This window comes from Anastrepha obliqua, chromosome 4, assembly GCF_027943255.1.
Source record: "Anastrepha obliqua isolate idAnaObli1 chromosome 4, idAnaObli1_1.0, whole genome shotgun sequence".
Classification (NCBI taxonomy): Eukaryota; Metazoa; Arthropoda; class Insecta; order Diptera; family Tephritidae; genus Anastrepha; species Anastrepha obliqua.
In genome coordinates this window covers 96,810,808-96,837,843 of record NC_072895.1, presented here as the reverse complement: position 1 = coordinate 96,837,843, position 27,036 = coordinate 96,810,808, and the positions used below count along the sequence as shown (strand labels likewise).

General features: G+C 35.9%; 4 protein-coding genes and 1 non-coding gene across 9 annotated transcripts in view; 2 read left to right on the top strand and 3 right to left on the bottom strand.

Moving 5' to 3' along the window:
- Positions 1–3,957, bottom strand: part of LOC129244425 (uncharacterized) — a 48,332-nt gene extending 44,375 nt beyond the window's left edge. Inside the window, exon 1 of the mRNA XM_054882045.1 lies at positions 2,970–3,957. Within this exon, the coding sequence (XP_054738020.1) occupies positions 2,970–3,308 (339 nt within the window). The 5' untranslated portion in view covers positions 3,309–3,957. The remainder of the gene's footprint in view (positions 1–2,969) is intronic.
- A 1,254-nt stretch (positions 3,958–5,211) lies between these two features.
- Positions 5,212–6,854, top strand: LOC129246366 (uncharacterized). Of its 2 annotated transcripts, XM_054885123.1 has the most exons (2): positions 5,212–6,418; positions 6,484–6,670. In XM_054885123.1, exons 1-2 carry the CDS (start codon positions 5,350–5,352, stop codon positions 6,558–6,560), a joined length of 1,146 nt encoding a protein of 381 aa, XP_054741098.1. In that variant the 5' UTR covers positions 5,212–5,349; the 3' UTR covers positions 6,561–6,670. The 2 variants fall into 2 exon arrangements, with proteins under 2 accessions (XP_054741098.1, XP_054741097.1); XM_054885122.1 differs by having other exon boundaries at positions 5,213–6,854.
- On the bottom strand, positions 6,815–9,470 carry LOC129246365 (zinc finger protein 62 homolog). Its single transcript, XM_054885121.1, has 6 exons — positions 9,124–9,470; positions 8,631–9,046; positions 8,454–8,573; positions 7,999–8,394; positions 7,262–7,787; positions 6,815–7,199 (listed from the first exon to the last, which is right to left on the bottom strand). The coding sequence occupies exons 1-6, from the start codon at positions 9,379–9,381 to the stop codon at positions 7,143–7,145; spliced, it is 1,773 nt and encodes a 590-aa protein (XP_054741096.1). The 5' UTR covers positions 9,382–9,470; the 3' UTR covers positions 6,815–7,142.
- Positions 9,471–13,586: 4,116 nt separating this feature from the next.
- LOC129246364 (protein transport protein Sec31A) lies at positions 13,587–21,724 on the bottom strand. Of its 4 annotated transcripts, none has more exons than XM_054885116.1 (12): positions 21,660–21,724; positions 20,876–21,139; positions 19,842–20,811; positions 19,519–19,762; positions 19,349–19,458; positions 18,729–18,785; positions 17,331–17,448; positions 15,721–17,255; positions 14,944–15,057; positions 14,531–14,875; positions 14,014–14,085; positions 13,587–13,890 (listed from the first exon to the last, which is right to left on the bottom strand). In XM_054885116.1, exons 2-12 carry the CDS (start codon positions 21,070–21,072, stop codon positions 13,702–13,704), a joined length of 3,951 nt encoding a protein of 1,316 aa, XP_054741091.1. In that variant the 5' UTR covers positions 21,073–21,139; positions 21,660–21,724; the 3' UTR covers positions 13,587–13,701. The 4 variants fall into 4 exon arrangements, with proteins under 4 accessions (XP_054741091.1, XP_054741093.1, XP_054741092.1 ...); XM_054885118.1 differs by having other exon boundaries at positions 14,944–15,054; XM_054885117.1 differs by having other exon boundaries at positions 21,607–21,687.
- A 381-nt stretch (positions 21,725–22,105) lies between these two features.
- Positions 22,106–22,205, top strand: LOC129246633 (U6atac minor spliceosomal RNA). The gene has a single exon (XR_008582501.1). It is a non-coding gene; the product is annotated as a U6atac minor spliceosomal RNA (small nuclear RNA).
- The last annotated feature ends 4,831 nt before the right edge of the window (positions 22,206–27,036 follow it).

Genomic DNA, 27,036 nt, shown 5'->3' with positions numbered 1-27,036 from the left:
CGTCCTATTTGCTTAGTAAACTCCAAAAGTGCCTATACGTTTGTACCAAAGTCATGATGAGACAATAAAATATTTATTTTCTTAAGTTAATTTGTAGTATTCAAGGAATGTATTTTCAGTTTAATTAAATGTTTCAAACCTTCCTAAAAAGGCTGTTTAATTTTTAATTACCAATTAACTTTGTCACTAATTATTAGGAAATGACTAAATTGAGGCTTAGGCAAGGATGGCACTGAGCCACTCATATAAAGGTACGATATTGAGAAAAAAATCAAATTAAATGATAAGCTTTCGTACAACAAACATATAAAGCGAATATATGTAAATAAATATAAATATAAGGCATTCTTAGAAGTAGTGTATTTTCATACACACCTAAGTGTGACTAAAAGATTGAAGAGCATGTGTTCGCTCACCTTTTAGTTCTATATAAAAGCGAAACTAGAAAAAGCTCAACGACTTAAATGCATATACATATGTACAGGGTGTTTCCTCTATGCCTAGCACATGAGAACTTTGAACTTGACAGTTATTGCTCGCCTTGGTTCCTCATAGTCACAGAACGGTCAGAAATAGTGAAATTTTATTTTGAAAATACCGCGATCGCCCGTCGTTTTCAGTGAATGCAATAAAGGTTTGCGGGCATTTTTCAGTTTTTCAGTTTCAGTTTGAAGAATATGAAGGTTGTTTGTGAAAATATCTGTGCGAAACTCTAGGACTTCTTTCTCCATTGTTCGTCGCAATTGGACATCAAGAAAAGCCAGTTGAATTTTTACTATTTATTCACTGTTTTCATGTGTTAAATATAGATGAAACACCCTGTACATATATGTAGACTTGCGATATCAATACACATAAATACCTATAGATGTAAGAAAAATAACATTCTTATACAGGATCTTTCAAGCTTCAGTTTATTTTTTAGCAGTTTTGTTGTCACAGTTTTCAACAGCTATTAAGTTACCCGATGCTAAATAGAAAACCTGGATAATATTAAAATTGGTACGCTTTCGCAAAACGAGAGCAAAATGGTAGATGCGTTGAACGAAAAATTCAAGTCGACTGATTCGGTACAAGACATAAAGCAGGACCACTGCAGTTATTCTGGCCTTGTTGTCTCGTGATGCCATTGGATAGCTGAAAAGGTGTTTACCGCCAACGATTGTGATATCGAAATCTTTGAAAACGTTTTGGTTTTGCGCCTATTGTTGATGTTATGGATATTGCGGATACGTGGTTTCAACAAGGCATTGCCACATGCCAATGAAACAGCCAACGAAACTACCAACATTTTGACAGCCAATATTGCAGGTTTAACATTTCTGAACTACTTTATGGGGAGCCATCTCAAAGATAGGTTAAAAACTGTGCAAGTTCGGTTTAAGCGAAGCTTCATTGCCGAAAAAGTGTAGCATTTATGCCTAAATGCAATGCAAAGCGGGGCACATTTGAAAAATTCCATCTACCATTTAAAAAACTGTAGAACTTCTATCAACTACACTTGCCAGCAAAGAGTACATGAATTTATATTTAAAGAGTTTGTGTGCAATTTGAATTTAAAAAAGAAACTCAAACTCGATAGACCTTATATAAATATATTATACATACATATATGTATGCATGTATGTAATTGCAGCCGAGCAGGTAAATAAACAAAACAATTTATAATTGCTATTTTGGCTTGGGGTTAGTGCTGACGCTGATTAGAACACTTTCGGTTGGAGGGCGTGAAGAGTGAAGGTTATAATCGCAGACATTTTGCTGGTTGAGAAGTGCGTGGTTTGATGGTATTGGTGAAGATGATACTAGACATGGAGGTGTTATGACATTAAGAGGATTTGCGAAATGTTTACTTCGAAGGAAAGAAAAAAAATTATCTAAATAGGCTAGATGTAGAAATAAAATATTCAATAATAGGTATTTATGTCCTTTGTTTTTGATTACTTTTACGTATTCAATTCTATACTTAGATTACAACCATCCTTGGGCCCATAAAATAGGAATATACATATTTATATATTCAATGGAATATTTAGAAATAAGATAATTTTAGTTTGTAATACTTGTATACATGTTAATATACATACATACATACACAGTATATTGCTATAAAGTCTCTTAGTAGAATATTTGTTCATCACAAATACCGTTTAGGTTTTCTGAGCTCTTGCTGAAATGCCTGGGACAGTTTTGTGTATATGGTCAAAATATTTAAAAAAAAATCGTAAATTTACGTAAAAAATAAAAGAAATTTATTTTTTTTCGTTTAATTTTCCTTAAAGGCCTCCAATAATTGACACAGCTTTGTGCTTGCACACCTAAGGATATAATTCGGGGCGTGATACCTTAAAAAATTTATAAAAGTACCTTTGGCAGTCTGAACAATAAAGTTCACAATTATAAAAATACGAACACTTTTTACAACATAAATGAGTAAGTACACATAAATGGATTGAATTCATTTTGTTTAGGAATGTAAGCGAAATATTTGTAAAAAATTGAGCGAATATTTTAGGCCCTTTGCTCACTATGCCCACTTATTATTCTAAGAGAAATACAACAAATTCTTCAAAACAATTAAAGTGTGTTTGGAAACGTATACTGCTCACCGAGTAAACTATAATCACCTCATTTTTTATTTGCAAAATATATGCACATACGCAACGAGATAAACGACTGATTATGTGATACTAGCGGTTTACTGCTAAAGGGAGCAATGATAATTAACTGGTAAATACGTACGTATACTTGTATGTAGGGCATATTTTCAAATAAATAATTAGAACTAATAGAGCAAACTTTAAACTTTTGAGAAATACTCCTCTATAGTGTGGTTTAAAACAAAATCTTCTAACTTTTTCAATATTTATATATTTTTCTCATATTTATCGGAATAGTCAAAATAGAAATATCCTGCTTAAATTTGTAAATATGCGTGTACATATTATAAAACTTAAGGATATACGCACCTGCTTAAAGAACTCCATGCACTGTGAATAAAAGATGAATGTTCGTGGAAAACGCTGCAGAAATGCTTCCATTAATGTAGTGCACAAATTGTTTGCATTGTTGTTGCCATTACCGGCATTATTACTGCCGGCGATAGATTGTTGCGCTAGTGGCATGCTACTATCCTCATCTGGATGGGCTGTTGTCGCATTATTACCAGCCGATGGGTTTCGATTTGCGTGTGCATCAGCTGTTGCTGTTCCATTGTTGCTATTAACACTAATGATACCAACATTGTTGTTAGCCGCCTGACTATTGGTGGTGGCTATGAAATTCAAACATTTGCACGAGATCTGCATTTTCACGGCAGTGATAAATCTCTTCCTTTATGCAGGAAGTTTGGAATTTTTCGCTCAACGAAAGATAGGGTACTTGTTGTTATTGGTATGGCAAACAGCTTATTGTAGATACACTCTTGATTATATGTACTTAAAATTATATATTTGAAACTTAATGTTCAGTTAATTATTATAGTCACAAATTTACACAAGTTTGTGATTCCTCAATATAAATTTTTGTTTTAGGTGATTTTTAACTGTGCGTTCGTTTGAGGCAAGTATTTTTCCTGGTTTTCAGTCCTTTGGATACGCTAAATTCTCTCCTACTTTTGCGTATTCCCTTCTTTTAACATCAAGGTTCTTTGCATTTGCTGGTACGTGATTTTTATACGTTATCCCTTCCACACTTTTCTCGTCACCTAACCTTTTTTATATTTGGATACACTTGTTTATGTTATAAAAGTTATTAAAACAAGTTCTTATTGCACTTTTTATGGTTCCTTCAATTTAAGTAACACTACTTATTTTTAATTTGAATATTTTTTATGTAAAGATATCCCAATTTTACTTTAAAATTTTGAGGATCCGCACTATAGCAACAACACGAACGTAACAAGCGACAAGGAATGAAAATTAATTCGCGCGACAGTGCTGTCATACCACAACTGTGACATTTCCCCCCTGATTCTGATAGGGGAATAAAAGCGATTAAAACTTTTAAGCGCTCATTATTAAATAGTTTAAGTTTATTTAAACTTTACACTCAGTTTATTTGTTATATTGTGAAATTTTAGAAAATATTTATAAAGTCATTATAATTTTTCGTAAACATATGTAGCTGTATTATTAAAGGACAGCAACATTGGAGAGAATAAACGCAATAGAGGAACAAAATCAAGGCGAATTCATACAAGGTGGTGCCACTAGAGCAACAACTATTTTGCTAATTGTCTTAACAATCTGATTTATTTCGTTTACATTCTGATCGAAATTCGTAGAATTTGTAGAAATAATTATTGAAGTGAGCCGTAAGCCCTGGCAGCTAGTGCTCCTTTTTATTGTAAAATAATAATTTATTGTTATTTTCCATATATTAAATAAATAAATAAATAATTATTGAAGTCAATAAATTGCAAAAACAAAACACATGCACATTTTGTTTTTGTACTACTGCTACCATGGTGTATGAATTCGCCTTGATTAATATAGTATGTTGCATAAATCAGGCACAAGGTTGCCTCAGTAAATGTTTATTGATTCATACCAAAGTGTAATAAATAAGGTATGATTGACAGTGCGGCTCTCCTTTTTAATGCCAATAAATATAAGCACACGTACTAAAATTGGTAAACATTTTTTTTTCATTTGATATTATAGTAAGGGCATTGCCAACTTCGATTACACTGAGGAATAATCATAATCGAAATTAAGCTAGTTTTGTGTATGTTCAACAGAGTTTTAAAAACCATAGCTATTTCAATCGCAGTCGAATTAGTATCTGGTTTTTAACTTATAGCTGGGTATTTGGCAACCTTATATTGATTTACTCTTTTTGCAATATACCATGAAACACTTCGTTTTCATTAGTTTGTTTAATCTTCAAACCACAATATTACCAAGTTTTAACTGAATATTTAAAAACAAGTAATTTCTCCTCCTTTTGTTTTTGTTAGCCGGCTATCAAAATTGCGAAAAATAAAGTAATGGTTTTTGAAAGACGCCACCTTCGATATTCAATTCGCCTTATGTTTTTCGGTGTTGCAATGAGTTGCGTTCTAGTATAAATTTATTTTATTTCCCTATTGATTGCACAGACAACTTTTTAAATTTGGTAAAACGTTTTACCTTAAAATAAAAACCAGCTGCGTCCATTTCTAGAAACAGTAAAATCCATAAAGCGGCTTTAAATTCTTACTGAAAAAGAAATATGCGGACTATATTTAATTTTAACTGTAAAACGAATAAGTAAACTCAAGCATCTGGCAACATTGTAACTGATGAATTTAAATAAATTTTGCCGCTTATTATTTTTGCTGTTTAGTAAATATATTTTTACGCAAATATGTTCCAACCGGAAACTGAAGATATGCTACCTCGGTGCGCGCCTAAACCTAGTGTACCACTGGATATAAATACCGCATCTATAGGTCGTCCAACTGTGCCCGAAGTTTCAATTTTATTTGACGCCCAGCAAACTGGATCTACCAGTGCAACAACTACCACATCAACATCGATACCATCACAACAAACATACGCAGCTTGGAAGAAGCAAGTACTTCCAAAGGTATCATTCCCACCAGCTGGTGCTGAAGTATACAGCATCAATGGCCACGTAGTAGGTTCAACCGCTGTAAGTGCTGCAACACAAGCTCTACATATTAATGATTCCACCACTACGCAATCTAGCTTATATCCACTTCGACCTGTAACTGCCAATGTTTCATCGCCAACCACCGCAGGTTCAACTACTAGTCATTCTGTAAATGGCGTAACCACACTAATGCAACAATATCGTCGAAGTTTAGAACAGCCGCTATGTACTGTAGCAAGGCCAAAAGAAAACTTTCAACGTCGCTCCCTTGATGCCTGCGCAACATTACAACAAACGTATCAGTCAAATCGGGACGTGCTTACTATATGCGCAGGCACACAAACAGATACGACACTGCTTTCCGATCTACCTAAGAACGACTCGGCATTATTAGCGCAGCTGCCAACAAAGGAAGACTTTCAACAACTGCTGACCATATTTCAAGAGATGCGTACGGAACAACAACGTCTAGTGAACGCTGTGGAGTCATTATTACATCAGCAGCAGTCACAATCACCACAGCAGTCGGTTACTCGGCAGGATGCAAGTACACAGTGCAACTATATTAATTGTTCTGGGCCTAAAGAAGACGAAGCTCAAATACCACCACGACAATACGAGGTTATCGAAGAATACAACGAACGAACTTCTGCTAATGCCTTGAACAACCGTTATCGGCCCATTGGAGAGGTACCTGCTTATCTTTTAGAATCACCTCGACAACCTGCAGCACAATCTACAGCCTATCAAGCACACACTCCACGAAATACCATGCCACCCACGAAAAATTTAGTACTTAGTAAACCGAGCTCAGAGAAAAGTATGCTAATGAATGAACTAGCATTAAAGTATCTACCTAATGAGCAATTGAATGAGCTGTTTCAGGAACTAAATATTGCTGCTACACAAAAACCAACGACACCTTTGCGACCAGTGGAAAACATAGTAAAGGGACCAAGTGATATTTCAAATGCTTCTTATAAATACTTAAAGAAATATCGTTTGCTGCCAGAGGGTCAAGATGATGTGAAGGAACAGCTGAGACCAGTGTGCTCCCCGCTGGCACAGGCAACACGGCAACATCAACGGGAACAGTCACCATATTCGCCTCGTGCTTCAACATCACAGGCGCCTATGTTAGATCTTGAGCATATTAGGCGGCAACCTAAACTTATTTGATTCAATTTTAAACTATAAATAATGTTCTTAATTTTTCCGTAGTTAATAATTTATTTTAATATATTTTATTTATTTATAAATTTATAATAATTCTAAATCGAACTTATTGCAGTTATTGTTGTAGCTTTACTATGCTCCGCCTAGATAGATGCCCTACCAAGTGTTGTCAAAAAGGACAACTAACGGTAAGCCCAAAAAACACGCCGTTTCAATAGCTCCGGAACCGGAGAGAGAGGGGTATAAGATCAGTTTGTTTAAGTGGGCATGTGAAGAGCTTTTTAGTATCATGCTGCGATTCTTCACATAAAGGGCAGACTCCAAATATGTCGCGTTCTATTCTGGATAAGTATGAATTTCTTCATACATTACTTCGATAGCCAATCAGACACAATCTCCTCCGTTTGGTAGTTGTCCACAATCAGCTAAGCAGTTACAAATAAATTAGTTTAAAATTTGTATTTAATAAATCACATCACAAACTCGCCTCGTCATTTTGTTGCGCCACCTCGTATACATCTGGAGCTTGAGCTGTTACAGTTTCCATGTAAGCCGCACAGTCGGCTTCTGCAGCCGCTGCTATCAACACAGCAGCCTCGTGATCCACCTCATGTTCATCTTCGTTTTCTTGTGCATTTTGTTCATCGGCCGAAATCACTTCATCGTCTAACTCTAACGACTGATTCGTATCAAAATCGATAAAGTGAAAATCTTTCATATGCAAACGTAATGCAGAGATGCGCGCATATTCCGCGCCACATACATAGCAACTATATTTAGTAGCATCGCCGGAGCGGGTTTGCTTATTATGCGTTTTCATGTGTATTTTCACAGCGTACAATGAAGCAAAGGGACGATTGCATACAGGGCAATTGTATGGTTTAGAATGAATATTTCGATGCGCAGCAAGTTGTACCGACGTGCGAAACGTTTTCGAACACGTTTCACATTTGTAGGCGCGCTCCGATTCGTGAGTGCGAAGGTGATGCGCATATACCGGTTGTGATTTGAAACTGAAACGAGAGGTAACAATTTATGTAATTAATTTGACGAGTCCATTGATTTATGTTGAAATTAGAGGAGCAGAAATAGTTGAAAGATGAAAATGCTACAGCTGTTAATAAGATCATCCATCTCATCATGCCGTTCAAACAGTTTTTGCTTTTATCCCCTACTTAATTTTTTAACAATCTAATGTGACCGTTGTGCCGTTTTGAATCTTACCGTTTATTGCAAGTTGCACACACAAATGGTCGAATATCGGTGTGCGTGCGTAGATGCAGCGTAAGTGAATAAGATACACGGAAGGTTTTGCCACACACTTCGCACGCATGTGGTTTCTCGCCAGTGTGCACGCGCTCGTGACGTACTTTTTCGAATGGCCGCTGGAAGGTTCGCCCGCAATATTGACATGCAAAGCGACCATCACGCTTATCGTTGCCAGTGGTATTAGCTTCTTTGAATTGTTGTTTACGAGGTTTCACCGGTCTTTCAGCGTGCATTTGCATATGCATATCGTAGCTAGTTTTATTCTCAAAGTCCCGATTGCAGATACCGCACTTGTACTCCGTCGCCTGTTGGTGCATATTTTTATGTATACCAAGTAAATTTTGTTCAAAGCTGTAATTTGAAATTCGGGAATCATCCACTTTTTTCGGTTTACAATTACAATTTCTAACCTCTTATTGCAAATTTCACAAAAGAACTTATTCATGTCATTGTATTGCCCTTTGGCACCAGCGGGTAATGCTTCTTCTATAGTACGCATCTGTTGTGCATCATGCATTTTCATGTGCAACCTGAAATAAATATAAGATTGGTTTGGGATTTTACTTTAATCTAAAATATTTGCTTACTTAAGATTTTTATACGATCTGAATGTGGTATTACATATTGGGCATGTCGTGCTTTTTAACTCCTCTACCTCTTGCACGTTGCTCTTTGTCTTTCTTTGTTTGGTTTTATGACTGCGAAGGTGTATTTGTAAACCTTGTAGGGAATTAAAATTTTTTCCACACTCCAGGCAATGGTACTTTGCATCACTACTTGCTATTTTGTTTGTTGAAGTCTCGCTCTGCTCTTCATAATCTATGTTATTATCACCTTTTTGCTCTGCAATACTGCCACCTGCTGAATCTGCATCCAATGCAGCGGTGTTAAGTGCGCTGCAAACGTGCTGCTCCGCACTTTCCAAATCACTAAATACAACTTGGCAATCACAGCAAAAATACTTTTCACCATCATCCTCATCTTCGGCTATCTCTTGTGCCATCTGCTTTAGTAAAAATAATGTACTTGAGTTAATATAAAATTTTACAACATTTAACATTTTAGTTGCAAGTTTCATACATCTTCGTAACGTAAATCTGTTTCTGAAAGCAATTCGCCGATGCCCTCAGTAGTCTCCGCACTTTCTGCAATATTCTCATTAACTTCTATATACTTTTCTCCATTATCATTAGTATCAATTGGCTCTTCTTTTACAATTGTCCAGTCTTCACCTTCGTGCGCAAGAATGGGTTGTTCATTGCTTAAATTTTCGGTCTGAAATGATTCAGTATCAGCCACTTGATCAGTTGTTTGGTAAAGACGAGGCTTTGTTTGCATTTCTTGATGGACCTTAGTAAAGTCTTCAATTGTAGCAAAATCTATATCACATTCTAAACAACGATACACTTTTTGATGTAGCCCGTCTATTAGCATGGCTTTTATTGTGAGCGTGTGCGTTTTCGCATGATCTTCGACATAGTCGTAATCTTGCACCTCCTCTTCTTCAACATATTCAATCAACGATTCATTTTCATATCCGGTCTCAATGGATTCATTATACTCGAGGTACTCGTTTTTCACCAATATGTCCCCACCATAATCATCAACTTGTGTATAATTTTCCATTTTCACGTAGGCACTTGCTGTAGTGAAACAAGAAAATGTATCATAATAACTTGTGCAAAATACCGTAAATATTGAATTCAAACAAATATTTGTAAGAATGATTTGCAATATTACAGATGCTCTCATAGTCTGCGAACAGCTATACGTTGCGACCAGCTCGCTGATTTCATACCTGTCAATCATACACAGTGCTTTCGAACTGCAAATATAATTTAAGACAAGATATTATAATTATGATTGTTATTACTGCCACCACATAAATTCAAAACAATCAACAATATTTTAAATATCTTTGCCGAAAATGAAAAATGCGTCCAACTTCACGTGGAAATAATGTGCTAAAACAACTGTTTCAATAGCGACATGGAAGTGGCTGCCAGATTGATGGTACAGAGTTGCATCGAAAGTTAACATTTTTTCTTCCATATAATACTTTTTCGTATATTTTCCAGAAGTTTTATTATATTATTTTTTATAATTGATAAAAAGATCTATCAGACAGAGCTATCCCGAAATTTTTTAATGAAAATATTAGATTTAGAAGCGACCCACACACTTATTTAACAAAATATAGAAATAATTTGAAGCTCCATCTTTTTTCAAACGGAAAATGTTAAAGTTTAAAAGTGTATAATCAACTGCCGGTAGATATAAGAAAATGTAACAGTCTAAGAATTTTAAAAATCGTAAATATAATGTATAGAGATTGAAGAAAATTGCAATTTACTAAATAGGTTTTTGAAGTATCGACGTCTCTTCATTCGTCCTTGCAGGTAGGTATAACACGGTTAATACAAGTACAGCTGAACGGAGCTGCTAAGGTGCATGCACTAGCTCATTTGCAGAAGTTGATGGGATAAGCGTATGTATGTCTGCCCACAGCAACTCAAGTCTGCTCTACCCAATTTACAAAACGGGTGATCCTGAAATATGTGCCAATTTTCGAGAGATCATTCTTCTTAGTATCGCATATAAGGTTCTATCGAGAGTACTGTGTGAAAGACTCAACACCACTGTCAACGAACTGATTGGATATTATCAGTACAATTTCAGGTTTTGGAAATTCATCAACCAGATATTCATTTAATTTAATTTATTAATCAATAAACAGTAAGCTTACAGTTCAAGAAAATAGAAGTTCTTTCGATAGCACAAAAAGAAGTTGCTACCAATTCTGCCAGCGTTGTCTAGGACCTCTCCGAACTTATCGATTTATCGATACCAAACGCGGTTTCAGACAATTGCTATTGTGTTAATTATTAATCTGATGCTGGAGAAGACAGTTTGAGGTGAAGAATTGAACCGAGATAGCAAAATCCTTTATAAGAGCGTACTACTCACATACATATGTCCAATATGGATAGAGCAGCGAAGCGTGTAAGTCTGGAGATGGAAGAAGGCCAAACGAAGTATCAACTGTCATTACACAAAAAGTCAGAAAAGATCGACTGCTACAGCGGCTACAACACCAATAAAGAAGAAAAAGTTTGTATTCGACTATACTAGACTTATACTGATTAATGGCTTACAATTTAATTCTTATTTATTATTATTGTTAAATGTATACATTTATTTATATATTTATTTATTTATATACCTATTTGAGGGTGGGCCATATAGCGTTTGCTTTTTGAACCACCTTTTTTTTTGAGAATGGTAACACAAATGACATGTCAAATGTGTTCATAATTTACTTAAAGGTTTGACATTTACGAAATGGGACGCTATACGCTTGAATAAATTTGGGAAATATTGAAAACCTATTTCCAAAGTGGTGAGTCTTCTACTCAAACTGTGAGAAATTTGAAAAAAAAAATTCCAAAAAACAGATTTGCCAACAAGACAGTTTGTGGATCAATTTGTTAATCGTGTTCGTGAAAGTGGATCGTTAATGGATAAAACAACACGTGAACGTGCTCCTACAGTGCGTACACCCGAAAACATAGGCCCTTATTATGAGCAACATTCGATCTTCGACTGTAGTCGAAAGTACTGATCGAACGAATTTTCATTTGGTATTATGGTGCTCATTCGTTGAAGAATAGGACTATTGTGAATTTCGATCGCTCGACGCATTTACAATAGATAATTTTTTCTCAGCTGATACAGCAAATCAAAATAAAAGAAAAACCGATTATGTTGAAATTCTTTGCTAATATTATTTTTAAAAGTTGAAAAAAGTATTTTTTGTGAAAATGAGTACAACGGAGTTGTGATTCGACGATTTATCGGACGATGAAAGATTAGTGAAACTAGCTAGAAGTAGAAAACAGTTGAGGGGCGCATCCAACCCTCTAGAAATGGCTTCCACTGAGTACGTTAAGAATTTTCAAAATGTGTTGACGTACTTAACATTACAGAAATTTCCTTACAGATTTTTAAAGAACTTTAGATTATTTAAAGAGGCGTTTATGAACCTACTGTCCAGTACAGAAAACCAGTTGCAGCAGTGCACACGAGCCAAATCCATTCCAAATATTTTAAAGCTAGCCACAGTTCTGCGATTTTATGCTCAGGGATCGTACCAATTGAGTATTGGTAATGAAGGTATGCTAGGACTTGCTCAACCTACTGCGTCTGTTGTTCTATCGGAAATAATAGATGTCCTGGAAATTATATTTGCCAAAGATGGATACAATTTAGTAGTACAGAGGCTGATCTGCAACAAAGAAAAGCACATTTTTATAGCAAATACAGCATAAGAAATGATATTCTTAGAATATTATAGAAAAATCTAAAAAGTATTAAATAGAAAACTTTACGCCACAGTTTCTGTTTTATTTTTGTTATAAATTTTCTTTATTCAATTATTCGTCATTCGAAAAAAATATATATTTCAGTTCCTCTACGTATTTCAGCCCATACTTGCCAAGGGAAAATAAAAATGTATTTCTATAAACATCACAAAAAAACAAAACCATTATAAACCTTAATCCATTTTGCTTCCGTTCTAACTGGTGGTCCCAAGCAATTCAGCTCCGTTGTAAATTCCTCCCATTTTTTTGCTGCTTGAACTTTGGTGCAAATCCCTTTTGCGAATTGTGGATTCTCTTCCATTAATGAAACTAGCCTTTCTAATTGCTGTTTGGTACTCACGACTTTCGACCTGTATAAAATTAACAAAATTAGTATATATTTATTATTTGGATACTATAAAACCATAAATAATCGCATACAACTTACATTTTAACAAGTTTACCCACAATACGCAACACAATCGAAAGCAAAATTGCATTCGACTCTAAATTCGGTATTCAACGAAAATTTCGACAGGGCTGCACCGCTCATAATACCAAATTGACATTCGATTTTCGATCTTCGACAACCAAAGAATATCGAATCTAACTCATAATAGGGGCTATAGCTGCTGTAGCCGAAAATGAGCGTGAACATCCAACAACCTTAACTCGTCAACGTTCTCAAGAATTGAACATTTCACGCACTTCTTCGAGGAGAATTTTGCATAAAGTTCCAAACGTTTGAAAGACATTTCGTAGGTATCTACCTGCTATATATGTATATACATCAAATAAAAATAAAATTTAATTTCTCCCCCTTTTGTTTGCAAATATATGCACAGATTCGTTTATTAATCTCTATTTAATCATCATAATAAATTTATACAATTATGTAGTCATTTATATTGTATAGTTGGCCCTTAGAGCACGCGCAAATTGAAATATGTAATATAACGAATTTTGTTAAATTCACGATTCGCAAACATTTTGAATAAAGTACACTTTGAAAAAACAAAAACACGAAATTAATTATTAATATTTAAATGTGCTTCTGCCCTTATCGCCGTAAAAAATGTTTAGTACAAATATGGATCCTCTCGTTTTTATGACATAAGCATCATAACTCGCGTTTTTTCCGAAAAATATTAATGATGAAAAGAATACATAATATAGTAAATGGAAAGAAGCCATGGAACACAATCTTTATGAATAAAATGGAATTATTTTAAATTTATAAATGATCTCGCACTGATTCCTCAGGATTTCTCCTGTTATAGCTATGAGGCTATGTAATTCATCGTAGATAAACTTGCAAATCAGTCGCCGATTGTACCAGCACCTTTAGACCCGGCATAAAGCCAGCACACTGTGAAAAATCGGAACCGAATGCGATTTGTGTGTGCGTTTGCAAGGCATTAGCATAATCGCCCACTTGCACGAACTGCACGATTTGATTGAGGGCTGTAATTGTGGCCGGATTAAGCTGCGAGAAAGAAGAGAGAGAGGAAGATACAATTTGTAAGTAATAAAAAAAGCATCAAAAGAAGAGAAAGGAAGATACAAGTTTTAAGTAATAAAAACATTCAATTTTGGCAATTGTACTCACTCTGCCATCACGTAAACAGTCGTAAAGATTTTCCAGACGTTTTGTAACATCCACAAATTTTCGTTTGGTGCGCTGGAATGATGAATATTTTTTGACGAATTAATACATAATAAATGAATTTTGAATAAAAAATAATCACTGTTGCTTTGTCACTGTGACTGGGGTCATTTATCCACTACCAAACACTGTTACTTCAGCCATAAAAATTTATGGGGAATATTTTATGATTTTACAACAACAACGATTAGGGATCGCCACTGCTAGGCAAGGCCTATTTATTGAAGGTGGTGGCACTAGACCAACAACAATGTTTTGTACGTTTGATTATCACGGCAAGGTATTGGCGAAGTAAAAAATAAAAAATTAATTCGCCTTGTTTTATTCTGTACTGACAGCTACATGGGCGCAGCGAAAGAAAAAAAAGCAAATCAGCTGATTTACTAACACCACCTTTAATAGACTCGCCTTGCTGCTGGGCAATTTTTTTTAACCATTTGTATTTATTATTTATACCTACCGGATCAGTGGTCACTGCCAAACATTGATTCTTCAACTCCTCCAGCACAGTTTGCAAATATATGTATTCCTCAGGTAGTGGCGGCTTCTCTTTTGGCGGTTCGGGTTGTCTGTGCACTGGTGCAGCCTGCTCGGTGTAGCCCACATTTTGCTGTTGCACATTCCAGGATTGCTGCTGTTGTGGTATAGCTGATGCTTGGAAGTTCATTTGAGGTTGAAATTGTTGTGTTGGCAAATTATTATTTTGCTGTAATGACGGATTGTAGTAACCCCCTGTTCCGGCAGCCTGAGATTGATTCGGTATGCTACTGTTGGCCGTTGTTGGTGGTGGAGGCATGCCAGTATTCTAAAAAAAATTATGTAAATGTATAAGAAGTCATAAATGCTATCATTTTTTTATTACTTATTTTTTACCTGATATTGGCCATATGGCTCCCTGTAACCGTTTTGATTTTGATTGGGATCAACACCGAATAAGGGATGAGTTATGGGTGCAGATGAGGGTGTAGGCTCTGGTTTTTTGGCCTGCTAGGGAGGTAAGAATAATTTTAGTACGACAGGTCAAATTATGCTCAATTAACTTATTATTTAATAATAAGGCCACAAAATCAACTTTATTAGTAATGGGAGAAAATATGCATTTCATATTTTTATGGATAATGGCCTTTAGCGGAACAACAACACATTCGTGATTTGCAACTAATCGTTTCGAAAAAGTTAAATTTAGCCACATATTGGTTATTTAAAAGCAAGGCAACAGTATGCGCCAAATGTCAAAAATCTTTAAGAAAAGATGTATTCCAGGTTGATGTGTAACATCGGTATCGATTTGGCTTGCTCTACCGGAAAAGGTAATGGAAGGAAAAACCAAAATGCCTAGGACGTTGGAGTGCGCACGATACCTGCCAGATTTCTTGTGTAGGCACTGTAGTTGTATGCAACTCATTTGCATAAAACTGTTCATAGCTAAATTGGGATGGTGGCCTTAAAAGCGCATCTACATCATCCTTTTCGTGATTTATGATTTTCTGCCAGCGACGAGTGCCAGCGTGACGCGCAGACATTTCATTGTTGCTATTGTGCAATGTCTAAGCGAGAGAAATGTATTATTAAAAAGCCTGCATTTCTTAGCCCCTAAGAAAATTGCTAGTTTTTTGTTTTTCTGTTTAGTGTACGCCTTTCTCAACTTACCGCACGAGTTGACTTCAAAGCAGGCGGATCGTTCCAGCCTGGTGGCGGTGTTGGATTGTGTTGTAAGTTCTGCACTGGCGGTGGTGGTGGTAGCGCCTGCTGTTGATTGCCAATATCTGTTGGTAAACCAGCATTGTAGTTGTTGTTGCCACTCAAACCGTAAGGTGCACCTGCATTGAAAGGTGCAGCGGGCTGCATTAAATTCGGTTGTGGCTGTGTTGGCACCAATGGCGCATTAAATGGACTTGTATTAAAAGCGGGCATTGCGGTTGTTGCCGGCGATGGCGCCAGTGGTTGATATCCACCGCCGTAAGCACCCATAGGACTAGCTGAGGCCACAGACGGATCAAGCACATATTTGGAGCGAGAATGTATATTTCCGCCGCCGCCGCCACCTTGAGAACTGGCATTGCTGGCTGGACGCGGTGGCTGGGTATGGGGTTCATTTGTTATATGGCCAGGTACTACCGCGGCGGGAAGAGGTGGCTTCGTTGCAGCAGCTGTCGGCACTAAAGGTGCCGCGGGATTAAAAAGTGTTGGCGCTGCTGGTTGTGGTATAGGTGCAGCTCCGCCGGGCGGTGGAACAGCTGCCGCGTTCCAATTACTAGTGGGTGCGTTGGCAAATTGATTCGTGACACCAGCGCTGCCGTATCCACCTAATGTCTGTGGCAATGCATGCGAAAACGAGCCACGTGCTGCAAGTGGTTGTTGTGGTTGCTGCTGCTGCGGCTGTTGTCGGCTGTATATATTTTGCGCTTGCTGCTGTTGTTGTTTTTGTTGTTGTTGATATGGTAGACGTCCGCTCGCTGCTGCTTGGTTTGGCCTATAATTAACCGTGTTATATATGCGCTCGCGCAGTTCTACCAGTTCGACCTTTTCTTCATGGTTCCCCGAACCCAAGGCGAAAATGTATGCCAATGCAGCTGTGAGCGCACCCTGCGCCACTAGCAGACCACCGTACTCGGTAATGAAGTCAGCAAATCGACCATTTAACTCCAAGGCTATTCCTTGTTGTTCCAAAGATTTGCTCATTAACATAACAATTTCGGCCAATTCCTGTAATTCAGCCGTATTCGGCTTGTAACTATCGCTTTGATGCTCCAGCGCCTTTAGTTGATGCCAAGCAGTTACCAACTTATCAATACTGCCCGCACACACATAACATAACATTGCATTACGCGTGAAATCGATGCTTTGCGCGCGCTCCTCCAGTAAACGATCACCCAAACGCTCGCAAATATCGACCACTTTGCGGTCGCTATGTTTGAGTGCTGCTACTAAAGCTTCCTTCCACGAGTCTACGGTGCAACGATTGACAAAGTCCAACCAATCACGTGTCACCAACGCGCTGATCACATTCGATAGCTCGTTTTGTTGGTTCTGCAAGTAACGGTTATGTATCTTGGTAAGGAAATCAATACCAGCCGTAGATGCGATGATAAGTGCTTCTGAGGTGCGTTGCGAATCAAGACATAATTCAACGGCAGCCTCCAGATTGCCGGTGAGAATAGCTTCGGTTATGAGGCTATCTGGATCTATGGAAATGTGAAAAAACCAAAAAAATCAAATTATTCTACCAAATACTTCAATCTTGAATTTTGATTACTTACGATCTCCCTTGGGAATGGCGAATTGCTTCGGTAGTTTCGCGCCGTTCTCATTGTCGAGCTGCTGTTGCTTCTGTGTGGCCGCAATACCATCGAAGATGGCGTTGTTATCAACTGGTTGCTGTAATTTTTTATTTTTGCACACAAAAAAATATTATTTATTTATTTTGAAAATTTCTACATAAAAATTAGCCCACACAATTATTGAATGCAATAAACGAGATATTATATAAATTATAAATGTATATATAGGTCTGTTCATGAAGCAAATAGTTTGTAACAATTACAAATTATGTTACAAATTATAACTTTTTGGTGTTCATGTACCCAAAAAAATTGCAAAGTAGGGGAAGTGAGAGTGCAAAATGACACTTAATTTTGAGGGAAGTTGCAAGTTTTGTTGGCTAATTTTTACTTGTAAGAATTTGCAAGTGAGGAAAACAGCTGATCCCAAAGTAAAAGTAAACACGAATTAAAATTTGCGAATTGCAATTGCTAATAGAATGTTCTTCATCTGACAGCGATGATGAAATGGAATAAATTATTGGGGACAAAATGAAATCATGTGATTCCGAGAGCTCGGTATTTTTCATTTTATTCACTTTATTTTTTATTACTTTTATAAGACATAGCTCAAGTGCAACAATTTTTAATTTTTGTGATTTTTCCTGCCAACGATTTAATCAGCTGTTCGTAAAGCTTGCAAGTTGTTACTGGTTTTGCGTTCACATGCTTTTTTTGATATTTTTCGCGTTGAGAACGAATTCTCGGAAATTAAGTTACTGAATAAATTTTACATGAACAGACCTTATATGGATGTACATTTGAATATATGAATTGTATATATTTTAGGCAGAACACTGAGAAGCATATAGGAGCGGGTGTGCGATAAAGGGTGGGGCGTAAACTCTAAATAAAACTAAAAAGGTTTTTAAACTTTGTAAAGATACTGAATCAGGAATAAATACATGATTGTTATAAAAATGTACAGCCGCCAATATTTAGACAGACCCTAAATTAAATTTTGGATTTTGTACAAAAGCATTCCTTGCTCGGTGATATAGTATTTATTTGTTGTAGACAATTTGAACCCCGATTGCTAGAATCCTCATAAAACTCAGTTTCGAATCAAGTTTTTAGGGCCTTTCTAAATGCTAAGAATAAGATGAAAGTTTTTAGTTTTTTAATATAATGCACTCCAAACAACAACACCAAAAACCTACTAATACGAAATTCATAGTCAAAATAAACTTCATAGCGTTCGATAATTGACGATACGCGATTTTATTTTGATTACAAATTTCTCTTATTAACCCATTCAACTAATAGTTGATTGGGATATAAAACATATACATGTTTTAATCATATAATCGCCTACCAAACTAATATGGGAGTGCTTACCGAAATGTCGGTACTGCCATCAGTACTTTGATCGCACTCAACTTCCGATGAATCACTCTAAGCAAACAAACGATTTGCAAATGAATGGGCGCATTAGTATGAAGCATTTTACGAAATGAAAATTACGAATATTAATTTTAATATAAAAAAATATAAGAAAATAATTTAGGTTGCCTCCATATCACTTACGCCCAAATAATACAAGCCACATCGCTTTTGCGTGTGATAGGTCTAACTTAACAACGCAGCATCAAAAATACAAAGTATGTGACACTACTAGTGTCGGATGCTGAATTCAAGATAAGAAACTAAATGAGAAGTTGACAATTAAAAAAAATTATAGATAAGAAATAGGTCTGGAAGAGTGAGAATTGAGCCGAACTTCAGCAAAAGTGTATTTTAAAGGCTTTTAACTCAAATGAAATAAAAAAATGTTCCCAAAAAAATATAATAATTGAACCGAATTTTGATATCAGAAAATAAAACGTTGTACATACATCAGCAGAACTGTTGCCCACTTTTTTGTGATTTTTTTGTGATTGCAAGTTTGCTTTCAACTAACGAAAATATTATTCAATTGTGCATTTGCAAAATGATTTAAAGTCTGCCCTTTTACTTACATGCGATAGATTGGCAATTCGATTTGTCACATGATTTACATCATTTTCTTCCGCTTCATCTTCTTTCACAAACTTCGCGAATTTTCCATCGATGTCATCCTTGTTGAAACCTAAAAAAAATTAATTTGTCAATACAAATATTTACATATGTTTTTTGTACTTTCATTTACCGAGTAAATTCAACATTTCCTCCTTTGGATTGAGTTCGAAATTTGCCTTTATAAAGTACCATAAATAACGTCCATTTTGATCGTTCATTTTATCGGCACGTTCGCGGCAGTAATCAACATAATTCGCTTCGTTAAGCGAACGTTCGAGCGCATTGGCGCGCTCTACTAGCTCTGGTTCGGTTACCACTTGCGATACTTGCACCTGCTTCGATTTACCATTAAAGTGCACTAACTTGCCGCCGAACTGCAAATAGGTACGTCATATTGTAGATTGGTGAATTATTACATATTCCAGTTGTACAAATTTATCTACTTTAACATACCCCAAACGCCACACTACATGGTCGTTTGATCCATTTCGGTGCTCGCTTTAAGTCATGGTATACTATCTGCGTTGATTGTTGTGGTATCGGCGCCTGCGCTATTTGATCCATTCCCGGAAAGGAGTCAGCTATCTTATTGGATGTTTGCACCTGTTGCTGTGTACCACCGAAAAGTGAGTAAATAGAAACATTACCGTCGAGGCTAGCACTTGCGACCAGCGCTGGATTGCGTGGACACCACTGCACATCCGAATACCAAGTAGCCGTGGCTGCTACTTCAGAAAGTATTTCGCCTTCGGGCAAATCAGTGTTTGGATTCCAACAGTAGATGTGGTTGTCTTTGCCACACGACACCATCAGATCGACATCACGCGGACACCATGACATGCCGAGCATACCGCGTTGATGTATTTGCATTGTTTTAGCTGGCGCAGTGGCATAACGCAAATCCCACAGTTGCACTACCGGCGCTTGATCGTCTTCTGAAGCGAGCCACACTTGTGTTGCCACATCCGGATGCCATTGTATGGCATGCCAACGCACTCGAGATTGTGTATCGGAAAGTTTAATGATTTGTTCGCTCTTACGCAAATCCCAAATTACACAACGTGAGCTAAATACTGAGGCCAGTATGTGTTGCACCTGTCGATTCCAAGCGACATTTTGCACATCTTCCAGTGGCTGTGTTTTAGTGCCCGGATTCATGTGCGTGGTGGTGTTGTTAAGATCCCAAATAAATATCTCCGATTCGGAGGCACATGAGGCGAGCAAATTTTTTTGAAATGGGTTAACATCAAGTCCACTAACGGGACCAGTATGTTTATCTTGACGTGCAATAAGTCCTTCCTCGTTGGCAAGCATTTTAGCAGCAGAATAAATCATAACATGTCCACCCTCGCAGCCGCCAACAATGAGTCCATTCGATTGTGCGCCATCGTAACCAGTGGGACTCCAGATAACCTTTTGGAATCTAACGCATAAGAAAAAAGTTCAAATAAATATGTAAATACTTTATAGTACTGTTAAATTTTTACCTGTACTGGCTGGGTAAGCTCGCTTTCAATTCCAAATCATAACTCGGATCGCTAAAATTCGTTGAATATATTTCCAAAGTTGGGTTGGCGTTGGAGTCAAGTTGTTGCGCAGCACTGCCAGCCGCCAAATAAATAGGATACTGAGGCAGTGGTGACCAAGCAATATTTACCGTCTTCTGCAATTCTTTGACTTTCATTCTGATGCAGGCTTACGATACTCAAAAAAAAAATAATTATATAAGCAAGCAGACACCAACGAAAAATCTGCAAATTTTCAAAAGGAATTGTATTAATGCTTCTAGTAACTGAAATTGGGTCAGCTGTTAATTATTATTATTTTGATTCGTTGTTTTATGCCGTCGGTCGCTGCTTTTGATTTGTTACCGTCAAGATGAATTAAACGACTGTGTATACTACTACGTGGTCATTTGTGCTGCGCTTCTAGGCCGAGCAAATACAATTATTTGTATTAAAGATTTCCACTTTTAAATAAATTACATTAAGTTTTCACAAGTTTCCAGTGGTAAATTTTAAGTAGGAAGAACGTTGCTCTAATGAATCGCTCAACATTCGCTGCGGACCAATAAAAATTGTCGCCGTCATCACTTTTTCGGTTGCTGTGTCTACATATAGACGTTACAAGTAGAACTTTTTCTACATTTTTCACAGTTCTTTATGATGTTGAGTTAACAACTTTTCAGCACATCTTTTAAACTTATAAATTGCCCTACCTTTTGCGACGTTTTTGGCACTATTTGATTTGGAATTAAACTGCAAAAATTACCTTTACACCTGATTAAACAAAAAATTTCACATCCGTTCGTTGATGACGAGAATTGATAGGAATCTTATGTTTTCACTGTCGGCACTTTTGACATTTGCAACTCCGAGTACATTGTAGTCGCAAAGCGGCAGATGTCGCTGTTATCTTATAGATATGTAATGGAAAAATTGTTTATTTTTCGCTTTATATCTGTAACTAGGCCTAGTTTATAAAAAAAAGAGAACTAGACGAAATATAGCATATAATTGAATTGCATAAACGTGTGGATGATAGGCTGGTTTGATTTTTGCAAATGTATAATTTTAAAATTTATGAAACTTTTAATGCAACACTGCGTGGTTTGGTATTTGGATACAATTTTTTCTTTCATTTCATTGCTTTGTAATTCTTAGTAGCTTTTTCGGCAGAATGTAAATATAAATATTAGGGAAAAATCGGAAAATTTTGTGTACTAAGAAAGGAGAGCAAGTTAGCACTCCCCTAGACAAGGATGGAACACATAAATGACCGGAATAGGCACAAGACAAGTTCCGGTCGACAATTTTTTTTCAACTTTAATTAAGGGATTAGGTGGGTTTGAAAATTTCAAACAATCAAATTTTGTTTTTTTGTCTCATTAAATAGTACAGTATGTTTAAAATGCTCTCCTAAAATTTTAAGTCAATCCGAGTAAAATTCTAAGAGATGGACCCTTCAGAAGTTCCGCCCATTAGGCCACGTCAGTTGAGCGCTTCGCTCGTATACGTGTTTATCTCAAAACTCCATTTTTTAAGTCGGTGGACACGATATCTCGAAAAGTTATGAAGCGATTTAGTTGAAATTTTGTACAAATCTTTGAAATAACAGTTAATATATAATAACTAGTTATTGAGCGAAGGATTTTTTTTTTGTTAATTACAACAATTTTTTTTTAGCCAATGTATGTCGAAAATTTCACTAAAAAATGTGTTTTTTGGTTCAAAGCCTGTCATAAATTCAAATTTTGATTTTTTTTTTTTGCCTTCGTACAACAACGAGATTTATCCATGTACTAACGAAATCCGTTTAGTTTTCTGATTTTAGATGAACCAATAATGAGCTATGCTGTCCACGGCAAGAGCATTTTTTTTTGAGACGTCAAGGAAGATGAGGTACCAACGGCTGAGTTTTCGAAATTTTTAAATAAAAATTTCACAAAATACTGTTTATATATGTATCTTAGATACAGTGAATTGCTTAAATAAAATATATGATTTTATATACTAAAAAAAAATAGTCAAAATCTTCTTTTTTTCAACCTCTGAAACCCACCTAACCCCTTAATAAAGTTATAAATCTTCGTTAATAATTTCTTCGTTTCTACTATAAAGGAATTTTAACAGAAATGATCGGACTTGCAGAAATGCTATAAGCTACATTTTAAATAAGAAGGTATACAGTTTTCCGTTTGCAACAGAAAAAGATATAACACAAATTAGCGGAAATGGTTTAAAGCAGCGTTATATCGTACAATTTATGTTTTTGTATTTTCGTTAACAAAGGATAATAAACGAGTAGGGAGCCTAGCATAGAATATGGCTGGTCCTCATTTTTTCTATTTTTTATATTTTTTATATGTTAAGAGCCTGGCTGATGTACAGAACATTTCAGGCAAATTTTGTATGTCAGAAAAGGTGCAAAGTTCACACATTTCTTTAGAAGTTATAAAGGCCGGGAAAACAACAACGTACTCGGATTCATCTACGTTCCCAAGACAGTCGGTTCTACGTTACCGGAACTACCCGGATTTATGTCCAGCCAAGGACTGTCACCTCACCGCATATATATGAGAAATGTTTATGCTGCTACAACAACAACAATAATAACATATTAATCTAAGGAAGGATATATAGTATAACGCAAATGACCGGTATTTGTATTTTAAATATTCGGGCTAAAGCAATACTATATAAATTGAATAGAATGAAAATGTTGGAATGTATTGATGATGGAATACATTATGTAAATATTTTTACTTCCTTTACTAACACAGTGCGACATCAAAAATCAAACCGCACCGGACCTTTTTTTTCTGAAAATATACCTATTCAATAGCAAAACCCTCGTTGGGTTTTTAAAAGTTAGCTCGATTTTTTTTTTTATTGCGTTTTGAAGTTTTCTATTTTCATGAGATTTTGGAGTTTTACCTGTACGCTAAATTTGACTTATAAATCGACCTTTGCTTGATTTAATCGATTTATTTTGTCATAGCTTGATGCAGAAATTTCGTACATGTACAAATAAACTTATTTTGAGAAGAACCTATATTTCAATACGCAATTTTGAATACCAAAATTTCGAAAAATTGTATGTTTTTACCATTTTTTACTGTAATTATGAAAATAATTTTATACGTAACCACCCGTTATACACATTTTCAGATTTTTCTATTTTTGCTAGTATTTTTTCCAGATACGGTTTTCCAATGAATATTGGATGTAACAAAATGTGATCGTGAGTAGTGAAAAGCAAGATTGGTCTCACAAGACTTTTAGCCTGTTAAACACATAGAAAAGTGGCTAGCACACATTCCAAAATAAAAAGTATAAAGAAGGTTGTAGTCTGTCTTATCAGGAAATGTTTGTTTTAGAGCGCTACCATCAAACTGCGATGCCATTTGAGTCAAGATACCGAGGAAAACGAGCTCCAGGGGCCATACTAGCCGAAATATGTTGGTGGAGTAAACATATTTTTTAATACGACCAGGAAGAAAAGGAAGGAAAATGGAGTAACCAGGAGGAAAAAGAATATGAGGTAGAAGAAGAAGAGACAGGCATGGAATTCTTTACTGATGAATCTGATTACTCTGATAATGATGATGTTGAAATTCAATCAGTGTCGAAAAGAGCTCGTCTCTAAGGTTTTAGTACGTAAAAATTCTTTATTTTAATAAAAAAAAAAAAAAATTATAAGAATTCAAGTCTATATTCTTTTTACTTAATCTATTTAATATTTTTACCTACAGAGTTTTTAGATATTTAAAAAAAAAATTTAAAGCAGAGTATAAAAAAATTGTTTTTATGAAGAAAAAACTTGTTAAAAATTTATTTTTTTAGAAAATAACAAACTTAAAGTTCAGTTTTATGTTTTTATCTTATAAATGACTTTTTCAGTACATTTCGCAACATTTTTGCTAGAAGAAATAGTGAGACATTTTAATTATTTTCATAATTACAGTAAAAAATAGTAAAAACATACAATTTTTCGAAATTTTGGTATTCAAAATTGCGTATTGAGATATAGGTTCTTCTCAAAATAAGTTTATTTGTACATGTACGAAATTTCTGCATCAAGCTATGACAAAATATATCGATTAAATCAAACAAAGGTCGATTTATAAGTCAAATTTAGCGTACAGGTAAAACTCCAAAATCTCATGAAAATAGAAAACTTCAAAACGCAATAAAAAAAAATCGAGCTAACTTTTAAAAACCCAGCTAGGGTTTTGCTATTGAATAGGTATATTTTCAGAAAAAAAAAGGTCCGGTGTGGTTTGATTTTGATAACCCCAAAATTGTCGCACAGTGTAATGAATATTTGGAAGTGCCAGAATAAAGCTGTGAGAAAACATAAATTTTTGAAATATTCAGAATATAATAGAATTCTATTTACATTAAAATACGAAAAGTTTCGGTCTCAGCTATGTAAGCGTTTTTATTTCACGACAGTGTTTGTATGTTTTGTATTCTTATTTCCTTTCGCAATGATTTGACATGTATGTATGTATGTATGTATAGAAATATTGTAAGTAGTTAAAAAACCATTTGAATTGCTTGATGAAATCTTATTTTTACCAAAAAAGGTTATATAATATTTCCCATCTGCATGCGTTTACCCGCAGTTTACACGCATTTTATTAAAAATTGCCATATTTTTTCTACTAAAATTATATATTATTTATTATTTATGTAATTGTTTCTAAATAATTAAAATAAGTCATTACAATGAATTAACAAAAAGCCAAGTTTGAAAACAGACTTGCAATAGGTATGTGTCAGTTGTCATGTAAAAGTTAAAATTAAAAGGAATATTTGTGGATTAAATGAATATCTCTCAATTGTGTAGGAATGAAATATGCATAAATGTGTACCCATAAATGTGAAGCTTAATCGTACAGTTATTATGTGAAAAAAATTAAAAATTAAATAATAGGACTATGAATAAGTTCGTGCGGTTTTACAGCAGATGGCGTAACTTGATTATTATTCCATCGATCCACATTTCCAAACATTCATTGGAGAGCTACTGTCGTAAGGCACAAACGTCAGTATAAGTTTTTTATTTGAAGCGTAAACAACAATATTTTTACCACACTTGAAAATGTCGAATTTCGTGCCAAATAATGTGTTTTTGCGGGGAATTCTTCTTCATTATTTTAATATGAAGAAAAAAGCAGCCGAAAGTCATCGTATCTTGGTGGAAGTTTATGGTGAGCATGCTCTAGCTGAGCGAACGTGCCAGAAGTGGTTTGCACGCTTTAAAAGTGGTGATTTTGGCTTGGAAGACGAAGAACGCGAGGGTGCGCCGCCAAAGTTCATGGATACCGAATTGGAGGAATTGCTCGATCAAGATCCGGCTCAAACGCAAGAAGAGGTTGCAAAAACTTTGGGAGTTGATCAATCAACCATTTCCAAACGTTTAAAAGCCATGGGAATGATCCGAAAGGTAGGCCATTGGGTGCCGTATGAATTGAAGCCAAGAGACGTTGAACGCCGTTTTATGGCATGCGAACAACTGCTTCAACGGCACAAAAGAAAGGGTTTTTTGCATCGAATTGTGACTGGCGATGAAAAGTGGGTCCATTACGACAATCCAAAACGTCGGGCAACGTATGGATACCCTGGTCATGCTTCAACATCGACGTCGGCGCAGAATATTCATGGCCTGAAGGTTATGCTGTGTATCTGGTGGGACCAGCTGGGTGTTGTGTATTATGAGCTACTGAAACCGAATGAAACGATTACGGGGGATGTCTACCGACGACAATTGATGCGTTTGAGCCGAGCACTGCGAGAAAAACGGCTGCAATACGCCGATAGACACGACAAAGTTATTTTGCAACATGACAATGCTCGGCCACATGTTGCACAAGTGGTCAAAACATACTTAGAAACGCTCAAATGGGATGTCCTACCCCACCCGCTGAATAGTCCAGACCTTGCGCCATCCGATTACTATCTCTTCCGATCGATGCAACATGGCCTGGCTGACCAGCACTTCCGTAATTACGATGAAGTCAAAAAATGGATCGATTCGTGGATTGCGGCAAAACCGACCGAATTTTTCACAAAGGGAATCCGTGAATTGCCAGAAAGATGGGAAAAAGTAGTAGCAAGCGATGGACAATACTATGAATATT